This window comes from Phyllopteryx taeniolatus, chromosome 2, assembly GCF_024500385.1.
Source record: "Phyllopteryx taeniolatus isolate TA_2022b chromosome 2, UOR_Ptae_1.2, whole genome shotgun sequence".
NCBI classification, from domain to species: Eukaryota; Metazoa; Chordata; class Actinopteri; order Syngnathiformes; family Syngnathidae; genus Phyllopteryx; species Phyllopteryx taeniolatus.
In genome coordinates this window covers 29,901,823-29,924,546 of record NC_084503.1, presented here as the reverse complement: position 1 = coordinate 29,924,546, position 22,724 = coordinate 29,901,823, and the positions used below count along the sequence as shown (strand labels likewise).

At 41.8% G+C, this 22,724-nt stretch overlaps 1 protein-coding gene and 2 long non-coding RNA genes across 7 annotated transcripts in view; 1 reads left to right on the top strand and 2 right to left on the bottom strand.

Annotated features, from left to right (window-relative positions):
• Positions 1-7,414, top strand: part of LOC133474212 (uncharacterized) — an 80,068-nt gene extending 72,654 nt beyond the window's left edge. For both annotated transcript variants that reach the window (XR_009787413.1, XR_009787412.1), the window contains 2 exons: positions 5,546-5,653; positions 7,284-7,414. This is a non-coding gene — a long non-coding RNA (uncharacterized LOC133474212). The remainder of the gene's footprint in view (positions 1-5,545; positions 5,654-7,283) is intronic.
• cd276 (CD276 molecule) overlaps positions 1-22,724 on the bottom strand; it is a 143,076-nt gene that overhangs the window by 18,838 nt on the left and 101,514 nt on the right. For 2 of the 3 annotated variants that reach the window (XR_009787410.1, XM_061765673.1), the window contains exon 7: positions 9,784-9,823. Coding sequence is in view for 2 of the 3 variants with exons in the window: in XM_061765673.1 (XP_061621657.1) it covers positions 9,801-9,823 (23 nt within the window). In the remaining variant the exon portion in view is untranslated. Of the gene's footprint in view, positions 1-5,608; positions 9,426-9,783; positions 9,824-22,724 lie in introns of those variants that run through there. The other variant, XM_061765674.1, reaches the window with a different exon arrangement.
• On the bottom strand, positions 9,838-18,211 carry LOC133474213 (uncharacterized). Of its 2 annotated transcripts, none has more exons than XR_009787415.1 (3): positions 17,767-18,211; positions 17,501-17,609; positions 9,838-10,042 (listed from the first exon to the last, which is right to left on the bottom strand). It is a non-coding gene; the product is annotated as an uncharacterized LOC133474213 (long non-coding RNA). The 2 variants fall into 2 exon arrangements; XR_009787416.1 differs by lacking the exon at positions 9,838-10,042 and adding an exon at positions 10,102-10,195.

Here is a 22,724-nt window from a genome sequence, read left to right as displayed (position 1 = left end):
ATTGGGACAAAATTCACAAAAACATCTCACTGTATCACAAACACTAACCTTGTGTCTCATTGGTGGGTAGGTAAAGGAATCAACGTTTTACAGAGCATTTGGTTCCATTCATTACTCTTTTTCGTTTTAAGTCAATTGGGTTAGTTCCACACAAATTGCCTTTTATTTCATAGGTTTGATATTGATACTGGTTATATAGAACCCCGAGTCAAATATTCATTTTAGTCTATGCTGCAGGCCACTAAGAAAATCGATGTTCGTAATTTGGACACCCTTTATTTAAACCATGCCAAATTTTTTGATCCACACCCCGAAAAGAATCGGAATAAAGAATCGTTTGGAACTGGAATTGAAATGAGGAACCGGAATCAGGACCGGAATACCTCAAATTCAAACCATGCCCTAACTCTACTCAGGGACTGTTGCGAACATTCCAACAGCGTTTTGAGATTTTGACCGGTCTGTAGCAGAGCAGCGCCGGAGTAAATATCCAAACGCACTCACGAGAATCATGACGGTGTCACGGGTGGACACTATGTTGCCATCTGTTATCATATTTAGAGTCTTCGGCAGATTTAATTCTTCCACTTCATAGAGCACATCTCCAAAGTTAAAAAATGTAGAATAAAAGGTCAAGTTACGCTGCTGCCTTTAAGAACAAAGTGATCACTGTTGCTGACTCAGGAGGGAATTGTGAAGCAGCTCAGCTAAGCTAATGTGACATTATGGAGGAACTCCAAGAAAAAGCACCCACCCGGTAAGACTACTTTTAACAGTATTGCAATGAACTGGCAATGTGTTTTTATTGTTGTGTGTTGCTTTGAGCGGTGGTAGGAGCATGCTGTATTTAGTCGCTGAGCTGCTGCCCTTAGCACTGTTTTTTCTGAGCAGTTTTGAACGCATCGCACAGCTTGGTGTGTAGGAACAGGAGGGAGAGAGAGAGAGCGATAGAGACTGGCGGAGCAAGCAAGCTAACTGTCCCGTTTGGTACATTTCGTTCTGTTGTTTCTGGCATCGGCTACGGACCACACAGTAGCTCTGTTTTTTTGTGTTTCACAATAAACCCCAAGATAAACAGACTAGCGTCTTCCGTGGTCCTTGAAGACTCTACAGTCCTGTAACGAACTGTCTGTTTTTGTTGAGGGGTTGTGGCAAGCATGTCATCCTCTGTTGCGCTGAGTGGTCCTATTTACAAGTGATTTTTAAGACATCGCTCAACTCACAGGTGTGGGAACAAGAAGAGAGAGAGGGACTCTGAGAGCTAGAAACTATCAGTTGTGTTCTGTTTTTGACACAGTTGCTCTGGTGTCGGCTACGGCCCACATTAGCCGTGTTTTGTTGTTTTAAAATAAACAAAGATAAATGAACTAAAGTCTCCTGTGATCATTGATACAGTACTATTAAAATGTTATACCTATTCTTAGACATACGCATCATTGAGCATTGATTAGAATCCCATTGCCATCTTTTTTATTTGCTAATATGAAAACTTCAGTAGAAATGGTAAGGAACACGTCAGTATATGCACACAGAGCAGAATATTTATTTGAAAAACATGATAAAGTGCAGATAATACGTGATGTTTTTAGCCTGGATAGCACCAAATTCATGGTGTGTATTATGCATACAGGAGGTAGAAGGGTTTTCCTGATTTTTGGGGTCAATTTTGTGGGTGCGTATTATACTTGAGTGTATTATAAGAGAAATTACACATTTTTCCTCATCATTTGGTGGACAAAGAGCACACACACAGACAGTCTGCCTTGATTCCATTGGCCTGTTGCACCACACCTGAAAGACACTATTTCTAAATAAGTCTGGAATGCCTAATATAAAGTGGCCTTGCTGAATGGCGTCGTCAGCAAATTGAGAGAACGTCAGACAGGTTAGCAATTGTGACACAAAATTACTTAACTTCAAACATAAGTTTATTAAGTGTGATTATTTTTTTTAAAGCTTGTGGTCATAAATCAATCGTGTCATTTGTAGATGAGCAAAGTCACGCACGTGACATATCCCACCCACTCTATAGTTGCATGGAACGTCATTATAGCCTTAAGACATGGCATTGAGAATTTATTGGAACCATGACAAATGTTCCGGTTCTCCCGGAACCATCCATCCATCCATTATCTGAGCCGCTTAACCTCACAAGGGTCGCGGGAGCGGTGGAACCTATCCCAGCTATCAACGGGCAGGAGGCGGGGTACACCCTGAACTGGTTGCCAGCCAATCGCAGGGCACATATAAACAAACAACCATTCACACTCACATGCACACCTCCGGGCAATTTAGAGTCTTCAATTAAACTACCATGCATGTTTTTGGGATGTCGGAGGAAACCGGAGTGCCCGGAGAAAACCAGGAGCAGTGTGGTTTTCGACCTGGCTGTGGAACAGTGGACCAGCTCTATACCGTCGGCAGGGTCCTTGAGGGTGCATGGGAGTTCGCCCAACCAGTCTACATGTGTTTTGTGGACTTGGAGAAGGCGTTCGACCATGTCCCTCGGGGAGTCCTGTGGGGGGTGCTTCGGGAGTACGGGGTGCCGAAGCCCCTGATACGGGCTGTTCGGTCCCTGTACACCCAGTGTCAGAGTTTGGTCCGCATTGCCGCAGTAAGTCAGACTCATTTCCGGTGAGGGTTGGACTCCGCCATGGCTGCCCTATGTCACCGATTCTGTTCATAACTTTTATGGACAGAATTTCTAGGCGCAGCCTAGGTGTAGAGGGGTCCGGTTTGGCGGCCTCAGTATTGCATCTCTTTTTACAGATGATGTGGTTCTGTTGGCTTCATCAAGCCGTGATCTCCAACTTTCACTGGAGCGGTTCGCAGCAGAGTGTGAAGCGACTGGGATGAGAATCAGCACCTCCAAATCTGAGACCATGGTCCGCAGACGGAAAAGGGTGGAGTGCCCTCTCCAGGTTGGGGATGAGATCCTGCCCCAAGTGGAGGAGTTCAAATATTTTGGGGTCTTGGTCACGATTGAGGGAAGAATGGAACGGGAGATCGACAGGCAGGTCGGTGCCACGTCTGCAGTGGCATGCGGACTTTGTATCGGTCCGTTGTGGTGAAGAAGGAGCTAAGCCGAAAGGCGAAGGTCTCTATTTATCAGTCGATCTACGTTCCTACCCTCACGTATGACCCACAGCTCGTGACCGAAAGAACATGATCCTGGATACAAGCGGCCGAAATGAGTTTCCGCCGCTGGGTGTCCGGACTCTCCTTTAGAGATAGGGGGAGAAGCTCGTTCATCCGAGAGGGGCTCAGATGGATGCCTCCTGGACGCCTGCCTGGTGAGGTGTTGCGGGCACGTCCCACTGGGAGGAGACCCCGTGGACAATCCAGTACACGCTGGAGAGACTACGTCTCCCGGCTGCCCTGGGAACGCCTCGGGATCCCCTCGGAAGAGCTGGAGGAAGTGGCTGGAGAGAGGGAAGTCTGGGCTTCCCTGCTAAAGCTACTGCGCCCGCGACCCAACCTCGGATAAGCGGAAAAAAATGGATGGATGGATGACATTTGGATGCATGCTCTATTTTTAATGCATTGTCGAGGTATTGGAACGGGACTCTGTATCGACATATTCTTAAAACCAAAGACAGACTCTGGTGCAAATTTTTTTTTATCAGGAAATCCCTAAAAACCACACAAGATGTGAAGTTCTGTGAGACAGATGTAATAAACACTAAATCACCATTCTACCCAATTAAATACTGCAATCCAAACTTTTTTTTTTTTTTTTTAATAGCGCTTGTCCTAGGTTTGCGGGTGAGCTGGAGCCTTTTTCCAGCTGACTAGCTGAGAGGCAGTTTACACCATGAACTGGTCACCAATCTATTTTGTAACAGTGTTAACCATGCAGGGTGATTAAGTAATGCCAGAAAAGGTGATCTTTAAAAAACACACAGCCACAAAAAGCCCAAAACTTTTTTTAACTGCCTGTTTTAGACAATTTTGTCTGACTAACACCATACGAATGGTGGTAAGTTTACCTCATCTTCAAGAAGCAATAAACAACACATTATAGTCTCCATGAACCAACTAACGCAGAGGTTAATGATACGTGATGGTATTACAGTAAATATTTGTATGAAAAACACTTGTAGACTATAATCGTAAAAATAGCTGTAACTGAGCTGACTCACTTAGTAACCTCAAAACCTTGTATGCCAGAACCATCATAAACTGAGGACTCCCTATATTACTTACAGCTAACCGAAAAAAAAGCACTACTAGGAAACACCTTACAATTCCCCTCGCCATTTTGTGTCCTGTCATGTCTTCAAAGGATGAGCAGTTTTACTTTACTTTTGTTTTATTTGACTCTTTGGCAAGCTCATCTTAAACATATGCTACCATTCAAGATTTTGGGGTCACTTATAAATGTTCTTATTTTTTAACTAAATGAACTGTTTATTTCACTGATGAAAACTTTACGTAAAACTGATTTCTAGTCTAGATATTGTTGTGGTTTAAAAAAAAAAGCTTTCCAATAGAAGGAAATTTCTTCTTTTTTGTAGTGAGAATAACTTGCCATATTGTGTTCAACTTTGGAAGTTCCACTGTACATGTCAAAATTAAACTAGAGAGAGTACCGGGTGTGCCGTAGATAGCTATTTACAGTAGAATGTTATTTGATCTCAGTTGCTGGTAATGATGCCATAAAAGCCTCGAGCACATAAACATAAGTCACGGATGAACATGTCTCGATAAGGTAGAGGTTTATGAAAAAGTACCCCTGTACTCGCAAATAAGTTAATTAAATGCAGAGTTTTGCTTGATTAAATAAAATATGCTGCAATCCGCGTAAATGTGCAAATCGATAAAAAACATTGTCACACAAATATTAGAATAATTGATCAAGGATGATTCAGCAGTCGAGAGGTCAAAAAATTGCCGGCAGGATATTAGCGAGCAATGAGAGCAGTGGTGAAGGTCAGTGGATACTACGGTAATGACTAACGCCCTTTTTCCTTGACTCCTACGGGCCAGACTTTATTTTGGCTAGTTACAGGAAATTACTTTTGCTATTTTCCATCATCTTCAGCTCGCGTCAGCTCTCGCACGCTTCTGCTTTATAGCGATGACCAATCAGGGTGCAATAAAAACAAGCTGTAACTGGCCAAGCCTGTAATGAAAAGGATTCACGCAACTGACACCAAACCGATGGTTATTAAAGTAAGAGTTAGAGGCCCATCGGAGCACTGATACAGTGCGACTCCATACTTTATGTTAATGTGATCTGCTCTATTATTGCCTTCTGCCTCTGTGATACATGTGCGCCTACACAAAATGTCTAGAACGATAGTTCTCTAACTTTAGACGTACAGGTGCAGCAATTTATCTATTAATCGATTATCAATTTAATTGACAACTATTTTGATAATCGATTAACCGTTTAGAGACATTTCTTAAAATTGCCCAAATTCTTGGAATTTCAGCCTCTCAACACTAAATATTTTCAAATTTCTGTAGTCGTCCATGAAAGCAGACTTTGTGTTGTGATATTTGCCAACATAGGCCTGTAATGTTGTTGTTTTTTTTTAAGGCAAAGCAAAACGTGGAGGACCCATGTCCAGGGAAGAAGGGAAGCAAGGCAGGAGTGCAGGAGTCTCACAAATGATATTTAATTCCAAAAACAAAGATGACAAAGAAGGTACATGGAAAACTCGAACTAAACAAGGTCCCCAAAACTAATTATCAAAGTAACAATGAAACACTTGAACAAACCTAAAACTGGAAAGAAGACATGACTAGTGAAACTACAGGCGACGACGTGACACAGTGACAGTGACAATGAACCGACAAGGACTGAAAGAAACCAGGGAACTAAATACACAGTAATTGACGTGACAACGAGGAACACCTGGACAAGACACGAGTGGCTGGAGGGAACTGATTAGTCGGCACAAAGTAGGTTGACGAGAACAGGTGGACACAATAACTAAATGAGCACACAAGACAGGAAAAACATGGGACACAGGGAAAACATGAAACAAAACCAAACACAATCCAAACCAAAACAGACCATGACACGGCTTTTACTTTGGACAATGATGATCGACATTTTTGCCTATTTTGTGACATTTCAAAAACAATACCAGGAACTGAATCATAATCAATTTATGTTTGTGCATGTTCTGCACTGTCAATTTGAAATAGTCCTGATTTTGAATTGATTAATTAATTAATTGAAGCTTTTCTTTCATCCAATTCATTGATTAATCCAACAAATCCACAGATTCATTGATTAATAAAATAATCAGTAGTTTCAGCCCTACATGATAGTTTAGTTCAATTGCCATTAGGACAAAGTTAGGGTCCTTAAAAAAAAAATAAAAAAAAAAAAATCACCCTTGTAAAGTTTGAGAACCCCTGGTCTAGCATACAAACCACAACAAAATCAATGTTTTTTATGGCATCTTATGACCATTGTTTGTTGCATTACTGTACATGCTCCCCTGACCCCCTCCCCCAAAATAGATGGAATATTTATTTTTTTGTTGTTTTTTGGGGGGAGGGAGGGGGGGGGGGGGGGTGAGTCCATAAAGGCTTGCTTGTGGTTTGCTTGCAGAAGGAGAGAGCTTGATACCAACTGACCATGGCTGAGTGAATGCATGGCACTCACAGAGGGCTACACATTCCATCACTGCTCTGGGTCCAATCACTGTCATAAATGAATGCGTGCCTACCGCTGTATGAGTGGAGCACGAACGAGCCGGTCCAGGTCACACTGCTGCTACACTGGAGTTGATACAAATAGAGTGGAACTTCTCTAGCCGAAGACAATCCATTCTAGGACTTTGGATTTACGAATTGTACAATAGTCATACAAACGTAAAAATTAGTTAACTCTTAATAGTAAGAAAAGAAACACACTGTTGTAAGTTTATAGTTTAATGACTGGGGTTGAGCCTATCCGAAGATGTCACAGAGTGTACAGTTCCAGTACAACAGCATTAGATACTGATTCTGTCCGATCGTGTTGTATTGTCAACACCGTAAAACAACCAATCAAAATGTGGTACTTTTCATTGAGTATCTCTTTTGGCTGAACTTGCTAATTGTATTCCTTTTAATATTGTTGCATATACTTACGTATAAGTTACTCATAGTGGGATTTTGAGTGAAAACTGAGGGATTTTCATTCCTCAGTTTTTTTCTTTCAGTATATCAATTATCATACAATCGCTGTATCAAGTGAAAAGTATCGTGATAATATTGTATTGTGTGTCCCACCTCTATTAACCACTGTTAATAATCTATGTATCCATTGTCTTCTATAGCTCTTGTCCTCTTTGGGGTCGCGGTCGAGCTAGAGGCTATCCCAGTCGACTTTGGATGAGAGACGGGGTACACCTTAGAGTGGTCGCCATACAATGGCAGAGCACAAACAACCATTTGCACTTACATTTACGCCCATGGACAGTTAATGACAACAAATGACTGAACAGTAACAGCTGAATATATGGGAGGATATGGGAGGACCAGATAACTAGCAACCCTTTACTGCTCAGTGATTGTTTTTATTTTTTTTTTTCAATGTCTTTATGTCTCAAAAGTGTCAATTGACTGTCTGTTGTCGTACTAGAGCGGCTCCAACTACCGGAGACAAATTCCTTGTGTGTTTTTTGGACATACTTGGCAAATAAAGATGATTCTGATTCTGAGGAAGAGTTCCTGCAAAACAATAAGGTTCTGTTATGCACTGGCCCAAACCCTCTTGGTCAGTCTTACGCAGGGGCAATCACAGAGAGAGGTTACGCTATCAGGAATGTGACATCTTATATCTTATCCAAGAAGATGTGCATCGAGAAGGACCGGGAACATCCACGCCACCTCGGATCTACGGCACTGATGTCTGACGACGCCGTTTGGGCCGCAGCAGAACGGACGAAGTGGCGAAACGCCAAAGAGTCCTCCTCTGAGTGTACCCTTGCCAGAGGCTGCCAATGAGTCAGTCTGCGCCGAGCCAAAACAGGCCACTTCCACCTCCTGATGTGCGTGCCCCCCTTGCCTTGATGCCACATTTACTGAATTGTTTATGATGGCAATTCTAGATGATGTGGCCAGTCATGGTTTCTTTGTTGGATCCAGTTTGGCATCCTTCCATCTGTTCTAAAGTATTTGGCTTTGTTGTACTTTTATTGAAGAGGACACAATGCACAATGTCCAAAATAAATAACATTGTTTTGGTCAGTGACGGGAAGCTATATAGCGCCAGCAATACAAGTATCGATATGCTACAAGGAAGTTGTAGCGGGACATGTCGCTATCCGTGGAGGCATCTATTAGAAGTACACAATATTGTGAAGCTACCACATCAAAAACGCTAATTGTCGTTAAAGACAACATCTCAACATCACTTTTAAAACTGTGTAGGGAACTGGTTTCCAAAATAAAGTATGGCACCACACTTGAATTCATCTGACACATTGCGTCCGTAGGTGCTGCTGTTTTGATTAGCCTCTGCATTTAAAGGGTCTAAGCAGTTAATTTTATTATAGGGTTGGCCACTGGATATACGGTATTATGAAATTTAGTACATGAGTGTTTGCTGTAAACGATCCTGTGTAGGGCTGTTGCTATCAAATATTTTAATATTCAAGTATCCTACTAAAAATGTTATCGAATAATTGAGTATTCGGATGAATTAGATTTTTGATTGGTTAAAGACCAATTATGAATGCACAAGAAAAAATAAGCCATATCACTTAATGAATGACCAATTGTTTTTCTTTTTTTTTTAGATCAACTGTTTTATTTCTTAAATTCACATTGAGCGGCAAACTATTTTCTTGTCTAGAAAGAACACACATTTATAAACACATTTCAGTGTAAACGGCATTTTTTCTTCTGACATTTCTTGTAAATTAAAAAAAAAAACATAAGCGCAACTGCACTTGAGCAGCTAGCATTTTAGGATGTCACATAATAATACAGTAGGTTTGTGACTATGCGATTATCTTAGACTAACTAAACCAAAATGAAGATGAAAATGACAAATATAACCTTACATTTTTTTTCAATGAACCTAACGCGTATGTTTTTGGAATGCTGGAGGAATCCGGAGTACCTGGAGAAAAGCCACACAAGCATGGGGATGTTCCAACAAATTTGAACCAGAAAGTCCTAGCAGTGAGGCAGACGTGTGAACCACAACCACACCGTTCTGATGTATTAAATAGAAGAAAATTAAGAAGTAGAGTCTGAATCTACAGATCTACAAGGGCATTTTTGGATGTTTTGATCCTAAGCTAAACTGCTTTAAAAGAATCCGAGGGACCTTCTTGTACTTGTTTACATACACCTGCATCTACTTTGTAAGATCTCTGCAAGAATATAATACCCTCGAATTCTCAATTTTGGGAGTAATGATCAGGATTGCACCCTGAAAGGTAACAAATTAGCCATCGGCGCTCCAAACACTGCAGCAGGCAGACAAACAAATTAATGTGAATGAAACTAAACATAGTTTTCAGACAAAAACAAAGAGTGTGTGACTCATGCGTTAGAGTGTTGACAATTAATCAGAGGTATAATGCCAGCAGCCGAAGGGAAAATAGTTTTGCTTATGTATTAAGTCCAGTAAAACAGCATTGTCACATCAATCTGTGATTCTTGAAATCAAAATGTCAAGATAGTTTTTATTTCTGTCGTAGCAAATTAATGCCACCAAGGATCATTACGCCGCCACTTACCCGCAACCTCGTGAGATGCTTCCTTTAAGGGAGAGTGTGTTTGGAGAGACGCAAAAACAAATAAAGGTGATCCACATTCACTCACCCTTGTTGTCTTTCGCCTTAGCTCTTCAGGAGAGTCATGGCTGAGGAGCAGAAAACGAGACTTGTGTAAGATATACATTGTACAGCATCAAAGAAAGTTCTACCCCCCGGGTTCCCTTCCCTCACTCTTGATGCGCCATCAAGAAGCAGAGGGGACGGCGCTTTTATTTAATTAGTCACACTGGTATGGAGGCAAACGGGGGAGGCAGACTGGGCGAGTGAGATGGATAGGCGAGCTATCCCAGCATGCCTCTGCTGTGCTGTCAGAGGAGAGGAGATTACGCCACAGAAAGATGCACACATTGTATGTCACTCCTACCAGTATTGAAGCTCCCTTGACGTGTGCCGTGACTGTGGTAATAGTAAAGTGGGAAGATCAATCCATAAGCTGGTAAAGATGATGCATCGTGATTCTTAAAGCGGGAGACACACATACTGATGATCAGGCCAAATTTGAGCATTTTTTATGTTTTTTGCTTTGCAATCAAAGCCGAATTCTCGGATGCCTGTGAAAGATTATCCTGAGAGTTGTGGAGTTCGTTGAGGGAATTTTCCTCCCCGATCTGCTTGGAAAACAGTTGGGGCAGACAACCTGACAAATCCTTATGGGTGTGACCGAGCCGATTGTGATGTGAAATGTAACGCTAGCAAATCAGGAAATAATACCTCACACATGCACGATTTGGCAAATAGAGGCGCAACCGGTTGTTTTCTTGTAGCAGTATTACTGGTAGTAGTTAGTTTTACTAGAGAGTGGGAAACTTCAAACTTCCATCCATCCATTTTCCGTACCACTTATCCTCACTCGGGTCACGGATGTGCTGGAGCCTATCCCACCTGACTCTGGGTGAGAGGCGGGGTACACCCTGAACTGGTCGCCAGCCAATCGCAGGCCACATGTAAACCAACAACCATTTGCACTCAAATTCACACCTACGGACAATTTAGAGTTTTCAGTCAACCATGCATGTTTTTGGGATGTGGGAGGAAACTGGAGTACCCAGAGAAACCCCAGAACATGCAAACTCCCCACAGGCGAGGCTGGATTTGAACGTCCTCAGAACTGTGAGGTAGATGTTCTAACCAGTCGTCCACCGTGCCGCTCAAACTTCTGACATTTGTTAAATTATATAAAGCATTATCTGTACAGTTAATGACAGTGACAGTTTGATCAATTAACAGATTATTTCTATTCCAATATTTATTTTTCATTCATTTTTACTCCAAGCGCCACCTAAAGAAATATTTAGCTCTCCAAGTACCACAATATGACCAAGATTAAAATGCAGTAGCATAGTAGGCCTACTGTAAGTTTTCATCAATAAGAAAACAGAGGTTTTAGTCCCAAAAATTATATTCAATGTCAATTGCCAATGTAAATCACTAACATTACACACAGTTTGAACATGGACACTGCTTAAATATAGGGGGGAAACTGTCTCAAATAATCATTCAATGTAAATGTATTGCACATCGTTTATGAACAATTTCAACTAAATAAACAATGAAATGAAATGGATGATGAAAACAAATGATTTTTAAACCTTAATTATTACAGTAATTACAAATCTGTCAATCTTAAAAGTTAAATACAACTGAACTGTACATAGGCCATGATTATTTTATTTACCACTAGAGGGAGCCTGCTAGTGGTACACATAGTACAATATGAGAATCACTGCATTAGACAAACAACTAAATCATAATAGTTGAGTAATTGCCATTCACAGAGTGCGTACATTTATATGGGACACCCTGTAGTTGTACCGCCCGTGACAGCAGGATTCTGTCTAATTAGAAATCAATTCGATATTAAGAGGTTTATAATTCCTGTTATTTTCTGAGCAGTGTTGCCAGTCTCTCGGGTGCATCCCTGGGAGAAATACTGTACACTCGTGTGCAGGCTTTTGCCGTCAAAGCCGCGAGCGTAGTGGTTCCGTAACGTGTGTAACCGCTAAGCAACGCGGCACGAAAGGGCTCTTAATTAGCACTCTTGAAGTTATTCGGCGACCCACATCTAATAACGAAGGCAGCACCCAAGTCCTATTTACATATCTTTAGTTGGTAATGTGCGGCCGCTGGGAGAGCCCCGGTTGCTGAGAATGGGTTGCCAGTGAAAAGAAGGGCATGTCAAGTTGAGCTGCTTTCCGTGGGCCCTCTTCCTTTCAATTATGACTAGCTATGTATGCGAGGGACCCAAAGGTCTGTCAAATGAGGTTATGATATAATGATGTGGTAAGCACCAATGTAACAGTGTGTATTTGCAAGTCTATTATGTCATCATAGAAAAGGCTACTTTTTTGAATGAATACAATTTTTAAATGAATGAATTCTACCTTTCCTTAGGTAAGAATGCTTGAATGTTTGATTGGGAGAGAGGTAACAGTAAACTCCCTTAAGGTTTGACAAAGCGAAAGTGGTAGAATTTTGACTTAGACCAATATTTTCTTTCAAGATATGCATGTCTCAAAGGAAAATAATGTCCCAAGTCACAATACATGAGGTCTCAATAGACCTCATTTCAGCCTTTTGTTTGACTTCATTATATAGAATTAATGTTGTTCGACATGTATTACCACTCCCGATTATTAAAGTTAAGAGTGTTTAAAAAATGTTTTGTTTCTAACAGATTAATATTATATCAGTTCATTTCTGCTTATACTTATGTGATTTCTTTATACGTTTTTTTTTGTGGTTGCGATAAAATAACCATTTTCTAGCCTAAAACATACAAAAAAACAAATGAAAATTCATTAAAACATATTACAAGGAATAAAATGCCTGTACAGTACAGTAGAAAAGCTTAGTTGCGCTGAGCACTGACATTTACGAGTGTCTTTGAACGCATCGCTTTTCAGTGCGTGCGGGCAAGCCAAGAGAGTTTGTTGACGGTGTGCCTATCACAGTGTTGTGGACATGACACAGTGGCTCCCCATGGTTTGACAAACTGCAGCCTTCGAAGCCGCCCTGCTGTGAGACTCCCACAACAAGATGCTTTGGACGCTAAAGTAATTAGCATGTCCCCTCGAAATCTTGGTTTACAGTCATCAAAGAGTCCTTTCTTCGTTTGAACTCACAACAGCACAAAAGGGACCAATCGACGATGGAATGCAAATACAGCAACAAACTATTTGCTTAATATCCAAACATGCGCGCAAGGCGCCACCCGTAGGTCGAGAGGAACTGCAAAGTCGAACCGGGCGGAATCTCATTTGATGTTTAACCAAGGATAAATGTGTTTTGATATTTCACGAACTCTGCAAAATTTATTCCAAAATGTATGTCTTGATATCTGTGTCATTATGTCAACTTTACCAACGCAGCTATGAGATTTTGAGAATTGTTTGTCTTGATTTGACTCCAAGCAGCATGAAATGCGATTTGAATCATAAGCAGTTGATTTGACAAAACTAAAGTATGAAGATTCCATGTGCTTGACCTGTGAGTGAAGAGAGTACCGAGTTGAGGTTATTTTATATTAATATATGATTTTAAACCCATTTTATCAAATTTGTAGACAAGATTCAAGCTGATGGGTGTGGTCTTCTCCGTCCCCTCTTTGACACGCCCCTGGGGTACTTAACCCTGGCGCTCGTGCTTTTTTCTGGCTCATGTGTTTTTTCTCTCCTCTTGTCTTGCTGGCAGCTCGCCACCCGGGCTGGCCATGTACCACAACTCCCCCCAGCCCTTTTCTTTTGTTCGGGCACATGGTTCGGTAACCGCGAGCCTTGGTGAGGGAGACTCGACTTCCCAGCCTCTATATGGGCCACCGCTAAGTGCTCAGAGCAGCTACTACGAAGGTACAAGGTATGCTTCCAACCTGAAATTGCCAGCGAGGCACAAAAAAAGGTAGGAAGATAAACAGTCCTACTCTCCCTATGAGGTGTGATGACCAACCATTTTTCGTCTTCCGCCTCCTTTGTTTTGCTTTTTTTTTTCTACATCTTTTTCTTCTACCACCAAATCTGTTGCCTTGCTTCCTGAGCCACTTCCAGAGAGAGACTACCACCCACCAGCTTGCGCCTACGGCCGTGAGTAGACGCAGCCACTTTTGCCAGACTACAATATTAGTGCCCAATAATTTCGGGGAAATTACTCTTTCTCCCGTCCACCCTGGACGCAGTAAACGCTCACGTTTCCATCTTTAGTCCAACACACGATGTTCTATTTCCCTTTTCGTATGCCTATTTTCCTTCGTTTTATCACTACTACTACTTTTCTTTCTTTAGTTAGACCCCCTTGGTGTGTTTCCTTCTAGATCCCTTGTAGATGTCATTAAATGTACCATAAAATTCCACTCTTGGTTGTATTTTGTGTGTTCTGAGTTTAAGTAAACCTCTGTCATCTAGAACTCAAAATTTTATAAAGTGTAGCAATGTTCAGATTACGAGATTGATAAAAAGGTTTCTCGTAACTTTCCCTAAATTCTATCCACAGAAAAAGTGTCGTGGTGCTCCTTTAATAGGTAAAATTAGTTACATTTTTACAATTAAACTTACAATAACGGTAAACCGCAAGTAACGCAAGCGTCGCTGTGTGGAGTTTGCATGTTCTACCCGTGCTTGGGTGGGTTTTCTCCGGGCACTCCAGTTTCCTCCCACATCCCAAAAACATGCATGGTAGGTTGATTGAAGACTCTAAACTGCCCGTAGGTGTGAATGTGAGTGTGAATGATTGTTTGTCTCTATGTGCCCTGCGATTGGCTGGCGACCGGTTCAGGGTGTACCCCGCCTCCCGCCCGAAGATAGCTGCGATAGGCTCCAGCAGCCCGCGACCCTTGTGAGTAGAAGCGGTAAAAGAAAATGGATGGATGGATAATATACACAACATTAACTGTGTTTGGTTACTTTCTCAATAAATGTGAGACAAATCATATCATTGGACGACGTTAAAATACTTTGTCAAGCCCTACGATGCCGCCCAAACAAGGTACCTGCCGGCTGAAGATGATAACAGTAGCAACTATCTAGCAGTATAGACGGGATTTCTCGACTGCTGCCCTCATGGCATAAATAAATCTTCTGGTTGGTACATAATGAAGGACGGAAATAATATCAGGGTGATAGCTGTAATGCTCTTCCCAGTTGTGCAGTACATTCGGCATTAACTTCAATGTGAATACCTTTGTATGCTGTTAATATGTATGCTTAAGCATATGAAAAGTGTTTAAGAGTATAGAAAATGTTTTAGTATGGTAGAGGTTAATAAGAGTGTGAGAAAGATTAATAAATTTGGGACTGGGGAGATTGATACATCTTAAAAATATGTTTAAAAAACATGGGTGCCACATCGCACAATAAACGAGGGATCACTGTATTCCAAATAGGACTGATTAAAAAAAAAAAAAACTTTCGGTTTGGAAGATTTGGTTTGGAAAGTTGACCAGTTAGGGCAGCATAGCGCACGAGTGGTTAACGTGCCAGGCTCAGGTCTTCAACTAGTTTGCATGTTCTCCCCGCACAGCTCGCATTTTAAATGTAAATATCAGGTTAATGTAATTGTGGCAGACAAATTTTGAATTTGAAATTTGATTAATTGTGCAGCCTTACCATAGGTTTGGAAGTGCGTGTGAATGGTTGCCTGTCTATGTGCGCCCTGTGATTAGATGGCGACCATTCCATGGGGTACCCTCAGTTGGGATAGGATCCAGTTTACCCGTGACCCAAATTGATGACAAGGATTATAGAAAATGCACAGATGGAAGGTGCAGTTATACGTACAGTATGTATGCATGTTTATTATTGTGGTTTAGAGCAATATGCTATGAGTCGCGGAACAACTGAACTTTTCAAAAGGCATATTTTTTTCAATGCCTCTTGCATAGGAACTCATTATTTTGTGCAGGTGTACCTAATGTAGTACCAAGAGAATAGCAATAGAAACCAAGTAGGTGATATTGATTTTTTTCAGTGGCGCACTCTTCCCGAGAGCTATTCAGTTCAATATAATATAGTTCATGACAATTATACACAAAAAACAACTGTCGATATGTATAGAAAAAGATGCATGCATTGTGGATCAAACTCCCAGAGGCAATTAAAGACGCCAAGGAACATACAGCTTACCCTCCCTATAGAACATTGAAACGCTGGCAGTAATTCGCTGCGAGCGTAACACTGCCATTCCCCAGAGACGCATAAGGTGAACACTCTGTTCCTCTCGCATTAAGGTGTTCTATCTTTATTGCCATACGTGCCAGCGAATAACTCAATAGACGGGGACAGAGGGGGGATATAAAGAGAACAGAGGTGACTTTGACTGATACAGCCGTCTTTGTTTTGTTTCTGTCCGTCTGCTACACATACACACACAACTACCCCTAAGGCTCATTTATGCTTGGATGAAACAGATCCCTGCGATTTAAAATAATTGTGTGTAAAATGTCCTCTTAATTCAAGTCAATACTTGGCATACTTAGAGACTTTAAGGGATTTTAGTGTTTGCTGTTAATTGCTTCACAATTGCGCAATTGTGGGTTTGGTGTTCGAAATCTTGACTCAGACCTTTCTGAGTGGATTTTCTCCCAGGGGCAGAGCTTCCACAGTCCAAGACAACCCATCCATCCATTTTCCAAAGCGCTTAGCCTTATTAGGTTCATGTGCGAGCTGAAGCCAAGCCCAGCTAATTTTAGGTGAAAGGCAGCCTATATCCTGGACTGGTTGTCAGTCAATCGCAGGGCACATTTATAGACAGACTACCATTCACACTCACATTCACACCGTCACTGAGTGGAAACTGCCACGCTGCCTCCAGTCCAAAACTGTGCACCATATTTCCGGAAGAAGTAGCTGGGTGTAATTTGCCAAAGTTAAAGATATGGTAAGTCTTCAAACTTCAAACTGTTGCTTTTGTTTTTATTAGCAATAGAGTTAAAACAGACTCCACAGCAAACTAATTGATCCCTGCAGGTGAGCAACAAAAAACATAAATTGTGATAATTCTGTTCAAAAGAACTCTGGCTTCCTCCCAAATCCCAAAACCACACAAAGTGTATCTCACCTGTAGCCCATATTTCTGTGAACCCTAGATCAGCCATGTCCAAAGTCCGGCCCGGGGGCCAAATGCGGCCCGTGGTCAAATTTTATCCGGCCCGCAGCCTCAGTCATAAAATCTAATAACGTCTGGTCCGTAGCTCTGTTGACCAGCGTATAAAATATGCTGATTAAGGCTATTAACTATATCCGCTCCAAAGTGCTGTGCCACCGTCAGTTTCAAAAGTTTCTAATCGCGATCCATGCTAAATATGGAGATGTCTATCACACCGACGTGAGATGGCTCAGTCGTGGCTCTGCACTGCATCACTTCTACTCGCTTAGGCAGCAAATCGGAGAGTTCTTGTCAGAAAAGGGACAGCCTATGCGAGAACTACTTGACCCAGTTTGGCTGGCTGATTTGGGTTTGCTCGTTGACACAACAAAGCACTTGAACGTGCCGAACACTTGCCTTCGGGGACCGGATGCAGTCATAAGCCAACTATATTCACACATCAAAGCCTTTGGAACCAAGCTGCAACTTTTCAAAAGACACCTGTCACAACCCCAGCCAAATACCACACACTTCCCAGCGCTGCAAGAAATCATGACCATTTTCCCACAGAGCAATACCAGTGCGCAAACGAGGAAGTATGCAGCAGACATTCTATCTCTAACTCTAAGAGTTCCGGCAACGCTTTTGGGATTTTGCAGCTATTGAGAAGGAGATCACGCTTTTTTCCTCACCTTTCGCCGTGGAACCTGATGATGCTCCTGACCAGTTGCAGCTGGAGCTCATTGAGCTGCAGTGTGACGCCGAGAGCCGCAGTCGACACCAGCAGCTCTCTCTCGCCAACTTTTACCAACAGTTGGATAAAGGCAGGTTCCATGAGATTCGAACATTTGCTAAGAAAATGCTGAGCTTGTTTGGATTGACGTATTTGTGTGAGAAGACATTCTCGAGTATGAACTTTAACAAGAGCCATGTGGGGACACGACTAATTGATTCTCACCTGCGTGACATCTTGCGCATCAATACCACTGCCATTGAGCCAGACCTGGGGCCTCATGTACAAAGACTTGCGTGGATTTCCTACTAAAACATGGCGTACGCTCAAATCCAGAAAACGTCATAAGCACAAAAATATCCAGATGTATGAAACTCTGCGTACTCATGAATCCAAGCACATTTCCTTCGTACATTCCAATCAACGAGGGAATGAGCGCACATGTTGAAGTAGCCGACTCCTCCCTTTCCACGCCCACATTTGAATATGCAAATCACATTTAAATGAACCCTGCACCTGAGATCCTGATATATGCATGATCAGAAAAAAAGGAAAATGAGCAAGGTAATAAAGAAAAATATTTTTTCTGAATGTGAAGTTGCTCAATGAAGTGGAGGTGCGCAAGAAAATCCTCTTTGGCTCACTGTCCTCCGGCGTTAACAACATGAAAGAGGAGCGAATGGGACAGCGTGTGTCCGGCTGTCAATGCTGTGGAGACAGAATAGCGCGCACATGCTGAACTAAAAAAGAAGATTAAAGTGGATGTGAAGCGGAGGACAGCTGCCCACTGCCAAAGGGTGGCCAAAAACAGGAGGAAGAACCGGCGCGGAGGGCCTCACCCCGTTCGAGGAGAGAATCGCTGCGATCATGGGTGACGTTGCTCTCTCAGGAATGATGGGAGGACACATGGCTCACTATGATCACCCCACAAGGTTAATACCATGTATTTTTATAACTCATAACAAATGTGTTCATACAGTAACCTACACTCAGCCCTGTGAGATAAAGGTTCATGCGTAAATGTTCTATGTGTGGTATTTGTAATAAATCTTTTGAAATAAAATAGAAGCATATCAGCATATCAAAGTGGATATCAAATACTTTGACTCCTTTTTGATTAATCAATTTATAATTTTAATACACAGGAGTGGACACGCACGCTGGAAAAAAAAATCATGTTTTTTTTTAGGTGAAGAGGGGTAAATTATGTCAATTGAAACACATTTTAATCATGTGCAACCAATGTACATGTTCAAATGAAGTAAATTCAAAGGACTCTTTTTTTTTTCAGTGCATGTTAGTCACGAAGCGATTGCGAGGGATATAGGCGGCATAAATGATCGCCTTGATCAATTAATAGGTGTCCTCACAAATATCAGTGGTTCGTTAAATACACTGGTTAACAAATGAACTTTGAGTCCTTGCCTCAATTGCATTGTTGAAATCAAATGTTGCCAGGCATGAATTGTTCATCAGTGCTAATTGTGTCTCTGGTGTGCAGATTTATGAGAACAGTTTCCCAGGATCACCTCTAAGTGTCGCCAAAGCACCAAAACCTGCAGAAACGTGCGTACGCCGGCCATACAGTTGGCGTGAGGCACCGCACATTTCCACGGTCATGTCACTCTTGATACATCTGAACTTTGCCGTGAAAAAGAACGGACGCCACATTTTTGTGCGTACGCACCTTTTGTACTTGAGGCCCCTGGCCTTTGTGCTGCAATCCAGATCTCAGTATCACCCTTCACATTAATGCAGGCAAGTCGTCTGTCATTTACAATGACTAATATAAAAATCTGAGTGTATTAATTTAGTTTTATTAGGATTAAACCCACTTCTGAATAAGATGACTTATTTCCCTGTTTTGGAACTTTAAAAGTTCATTGAACATTTATTTTCAACGATATGCCATTTTTCAAATGAACCCTGCAGTGGTCAATATGATTTTTTTCCCATATTTCCCTGTTATTGAATTAAAAGGTTCAGAGAACATTTAATTGCCAGTGGTGCCATTTCATGTTTGAAATGTAATTTGCACTGGTGAATACTGTTACTTATTTCCCTGTTTTTGAACTTTAAAAGTTCAGTGAACATTTAATTGCCAATGATGTGTCATGTTTCAAATGAACCAAAATACATGTTTAAGAATCTTGAAATTTAAATAAAAAAGTCAAATATGAAAGGCAGACTGATTTGCTACAATTTTTTTTAGATTTATGGGTGTTCCATGTAAAAAAGAATGTCAGGCTAAATGGTCGACCCCCCACATTTTCACCTCACCAAATCTGTCCCTCTTTGCAAAAGGTTTGGACACCCCTGCCCTCGATGATGAGTAGCATGGAAAATGGATGTTTAACAGCAGCTAATGGACATGTTCAAGAGGAAAATCTTCTCAAAGACCTCCCTTTTCATCATTCCAACAATTCTTAGGCCATGAATAAATTGGTCACTAAATAATCCCTCTTCTAGGCCCCATGATGCCTCTGAGTCCAGGATTTAGGGAGACAGAGGGGGGCCTCGTGCAACACAAACCGAAGCCTTCCGCTGACAGGAGCAGCACTTGCATGACTGCAGCGCCCTCTAAACAGCATATCATGCTCAGATTACGGAACGCTGCAGAGAGGAGGCGGGGAGGCTGTATGTCGTACACAAAGAAGGAACACAAGTACTTGGCTGTCTATACTAGTGCTGCTTCACATGTCGAGGGGGAGGTTCACTAGTGGGCTTGCATGTGATGCAAGTTGTACAAGCATAGAAGAGTTTGTCTTTCTCCCGTATGCTGGGGTACAATTCTACTACTATTCACAAATTCACCAGGTTTTTTCTGTGATCTATCCCCAGCTGTTGACTGAAAAAAAACATTTTTGCGCGAAAGCCCTATATAAAAGGAAAGTAGTAGGTTTGAGTCAAGGAACTATGTTGAAGTGATGCATCTCGACTGAGAGACAAGCATTGTTTGTCGGGAAGGAGCTAAGTTTATAATGGGTTGCCACATGTCCATGTACACATGCACTTTTGTATCTTTCTGAAATCAAATAATCTGTAAGCAATAATTTCTTAGGGTAATATTGTAAGATACATTTGAAATGATACTGTACAATTAGATAGGGCTATGGCTTGTATAAATTAAGCTTCTCTCTTCACTTCAAGATAATGACTTGACACCAAGAAGTCACAAGATGGCGCCAAAGCAACAACTTCATATTAGATGCACTTTGGCCTGAACACAAAAAAAATGCCCGTGACCCTAGTGAGGAGAAGTGGCTCAGAAAATGGATGGATGGACAAAAAAATGCAAATAGGTGAGTTTTTCAGCAAATAACGACGACAGGTTCCCAAAACAAAATTGTGAAAGAGTAAATCTGTGAGTACTGAGAAGAGCGAATTGCAAGTATGTGGGGAAACGTACAGACAATCGGGCCCAATTTGACCATTGTTCCCATATCTTCTGATCAAAGTCAGCAAAGACCGAATTGTCTCTAAAAGATTGTGCTTAGCAATTATTTTGTGGTGTGGGATGTGTAAAGAGGGATTTTTTTTCCCCCGATCTGCTCGGAAAGTGGTCTGGAACGACAATCATGAATGTTAAACCTGTTCAACATTTCCGCTCACAAAGCCTTATGTGTGGTCAATGATGAGGAATCCATGATTGTGATGTGAAATGGAACAACAGCCAGGAAGCGATCTGAAGCTCACGGTGTTCCTGGTCACACCTACGCAACCGGATTGTGTGGAATGTTTGAATAATGTGTCTCACAAGTCATTCACCACAATATAAATGACAAGGAGAAAGAGTTTTTAACTACCACACAATTACCAAATAAGATAACTAGCTTCTATTTCTCCTTCCACTATTACTTTTTTACCTTAGTATTTTTCAGCTGTCAGAATTCCCTGTGCTGCCCTCACTGATCAGTCTTGGTACTATGACAGATATTGTCGTGTGTGATGTGCTGTGTTGGTAATTTCCAGTAATCCACACAATTCGAGAGCAGTAAGCACACACCTTATTTTTCCTTATCATGTGGGGTCTCTAACAATTAAAACATTCTCATTTCATTGTCATTTCTAGCCATGTATTTACTTGATCGATGAGTGAATTGTAGTAGGTTACATAACCTCTTTGGTATCGAACCCTGGCCGATCAGGTAATAGAAATAGTACCCCCTTTATGTGGTGACTAGAGCAATGCTGAGATACTGCACAGTGGTAAGGGTGCTTACATGTGCAAAATGAAGCCACAATTTGAGCTCTGCTGTTCAACATTATTTCCCACAGCGACAAAGGCAACAAAGGAATACCTCACCCAAGTGCAAATGAATGAGCCCTGCTTCCTAGTTATAACCGCTTATTGTTCCAATCAGGCTGCCTTTGAAAGGGGAGGCTCTGCTCTCCTTTGGGCAGCTCATGAAGATTAACACAAGTGGGCTCCCCATCGTTGCCATTAAAGTGTAGCTTGTTTTGGGTGTCTTTGTCTCGGGCAGGAACCTATGCCTTTGTCAGCACAATTGAAGCCAGATGGCAAAACAAAAGCTGCTTGTCTGGCGTGCTTATACGAGCCCATCTTAGAAGGCAAGAGCCATTAGCTCGCCTACTCCAGTGCCGCCGCCCCGCGACGTACACCTGGATTGAACCACAACCGCATGATAACGAGAGGGATCGAGGCCGAGGACGGCTTTGAGTTGTCGCTGTGATCTGGTTGCTCTTTTCGCCCGCACACCCCACAACCTTTTCGCTCATGCTGAAATATTCAGACCGGCTCGTTGTGGGATGGCTGACCCCACTCCTGGCTGCACAGATCGCTCTAAAACATTCATGAGGGAGGCAATAAAGAATAGAAAAAGTCATTGCCCCACTGCTGTCACCTCGCGGCTTATTAAAATCACATGGTATTAACTTTACTGTTGGCGGGAAAGGCTAAATAATTCAATCAGACTAAAGGAGGAGTCAAATGAATGACTCTAATGAGATTAACGCTTGAGGGAGAACTGCTAAGGATGGTGATGGGCATTTACCAAGGCTGCTCAAGTTTAGTCTACTTTTCCATAAAGTTGTTTATTGATTTGATTGGTTGTGGTAATGGAGTGATTCACATACACACATGGACAAAATTGTTGGTAACTCTCTGTTAATGCAAGAAAAACCCTCAATGGTCACTGAAACTGAAAAATTACTGAAAATTA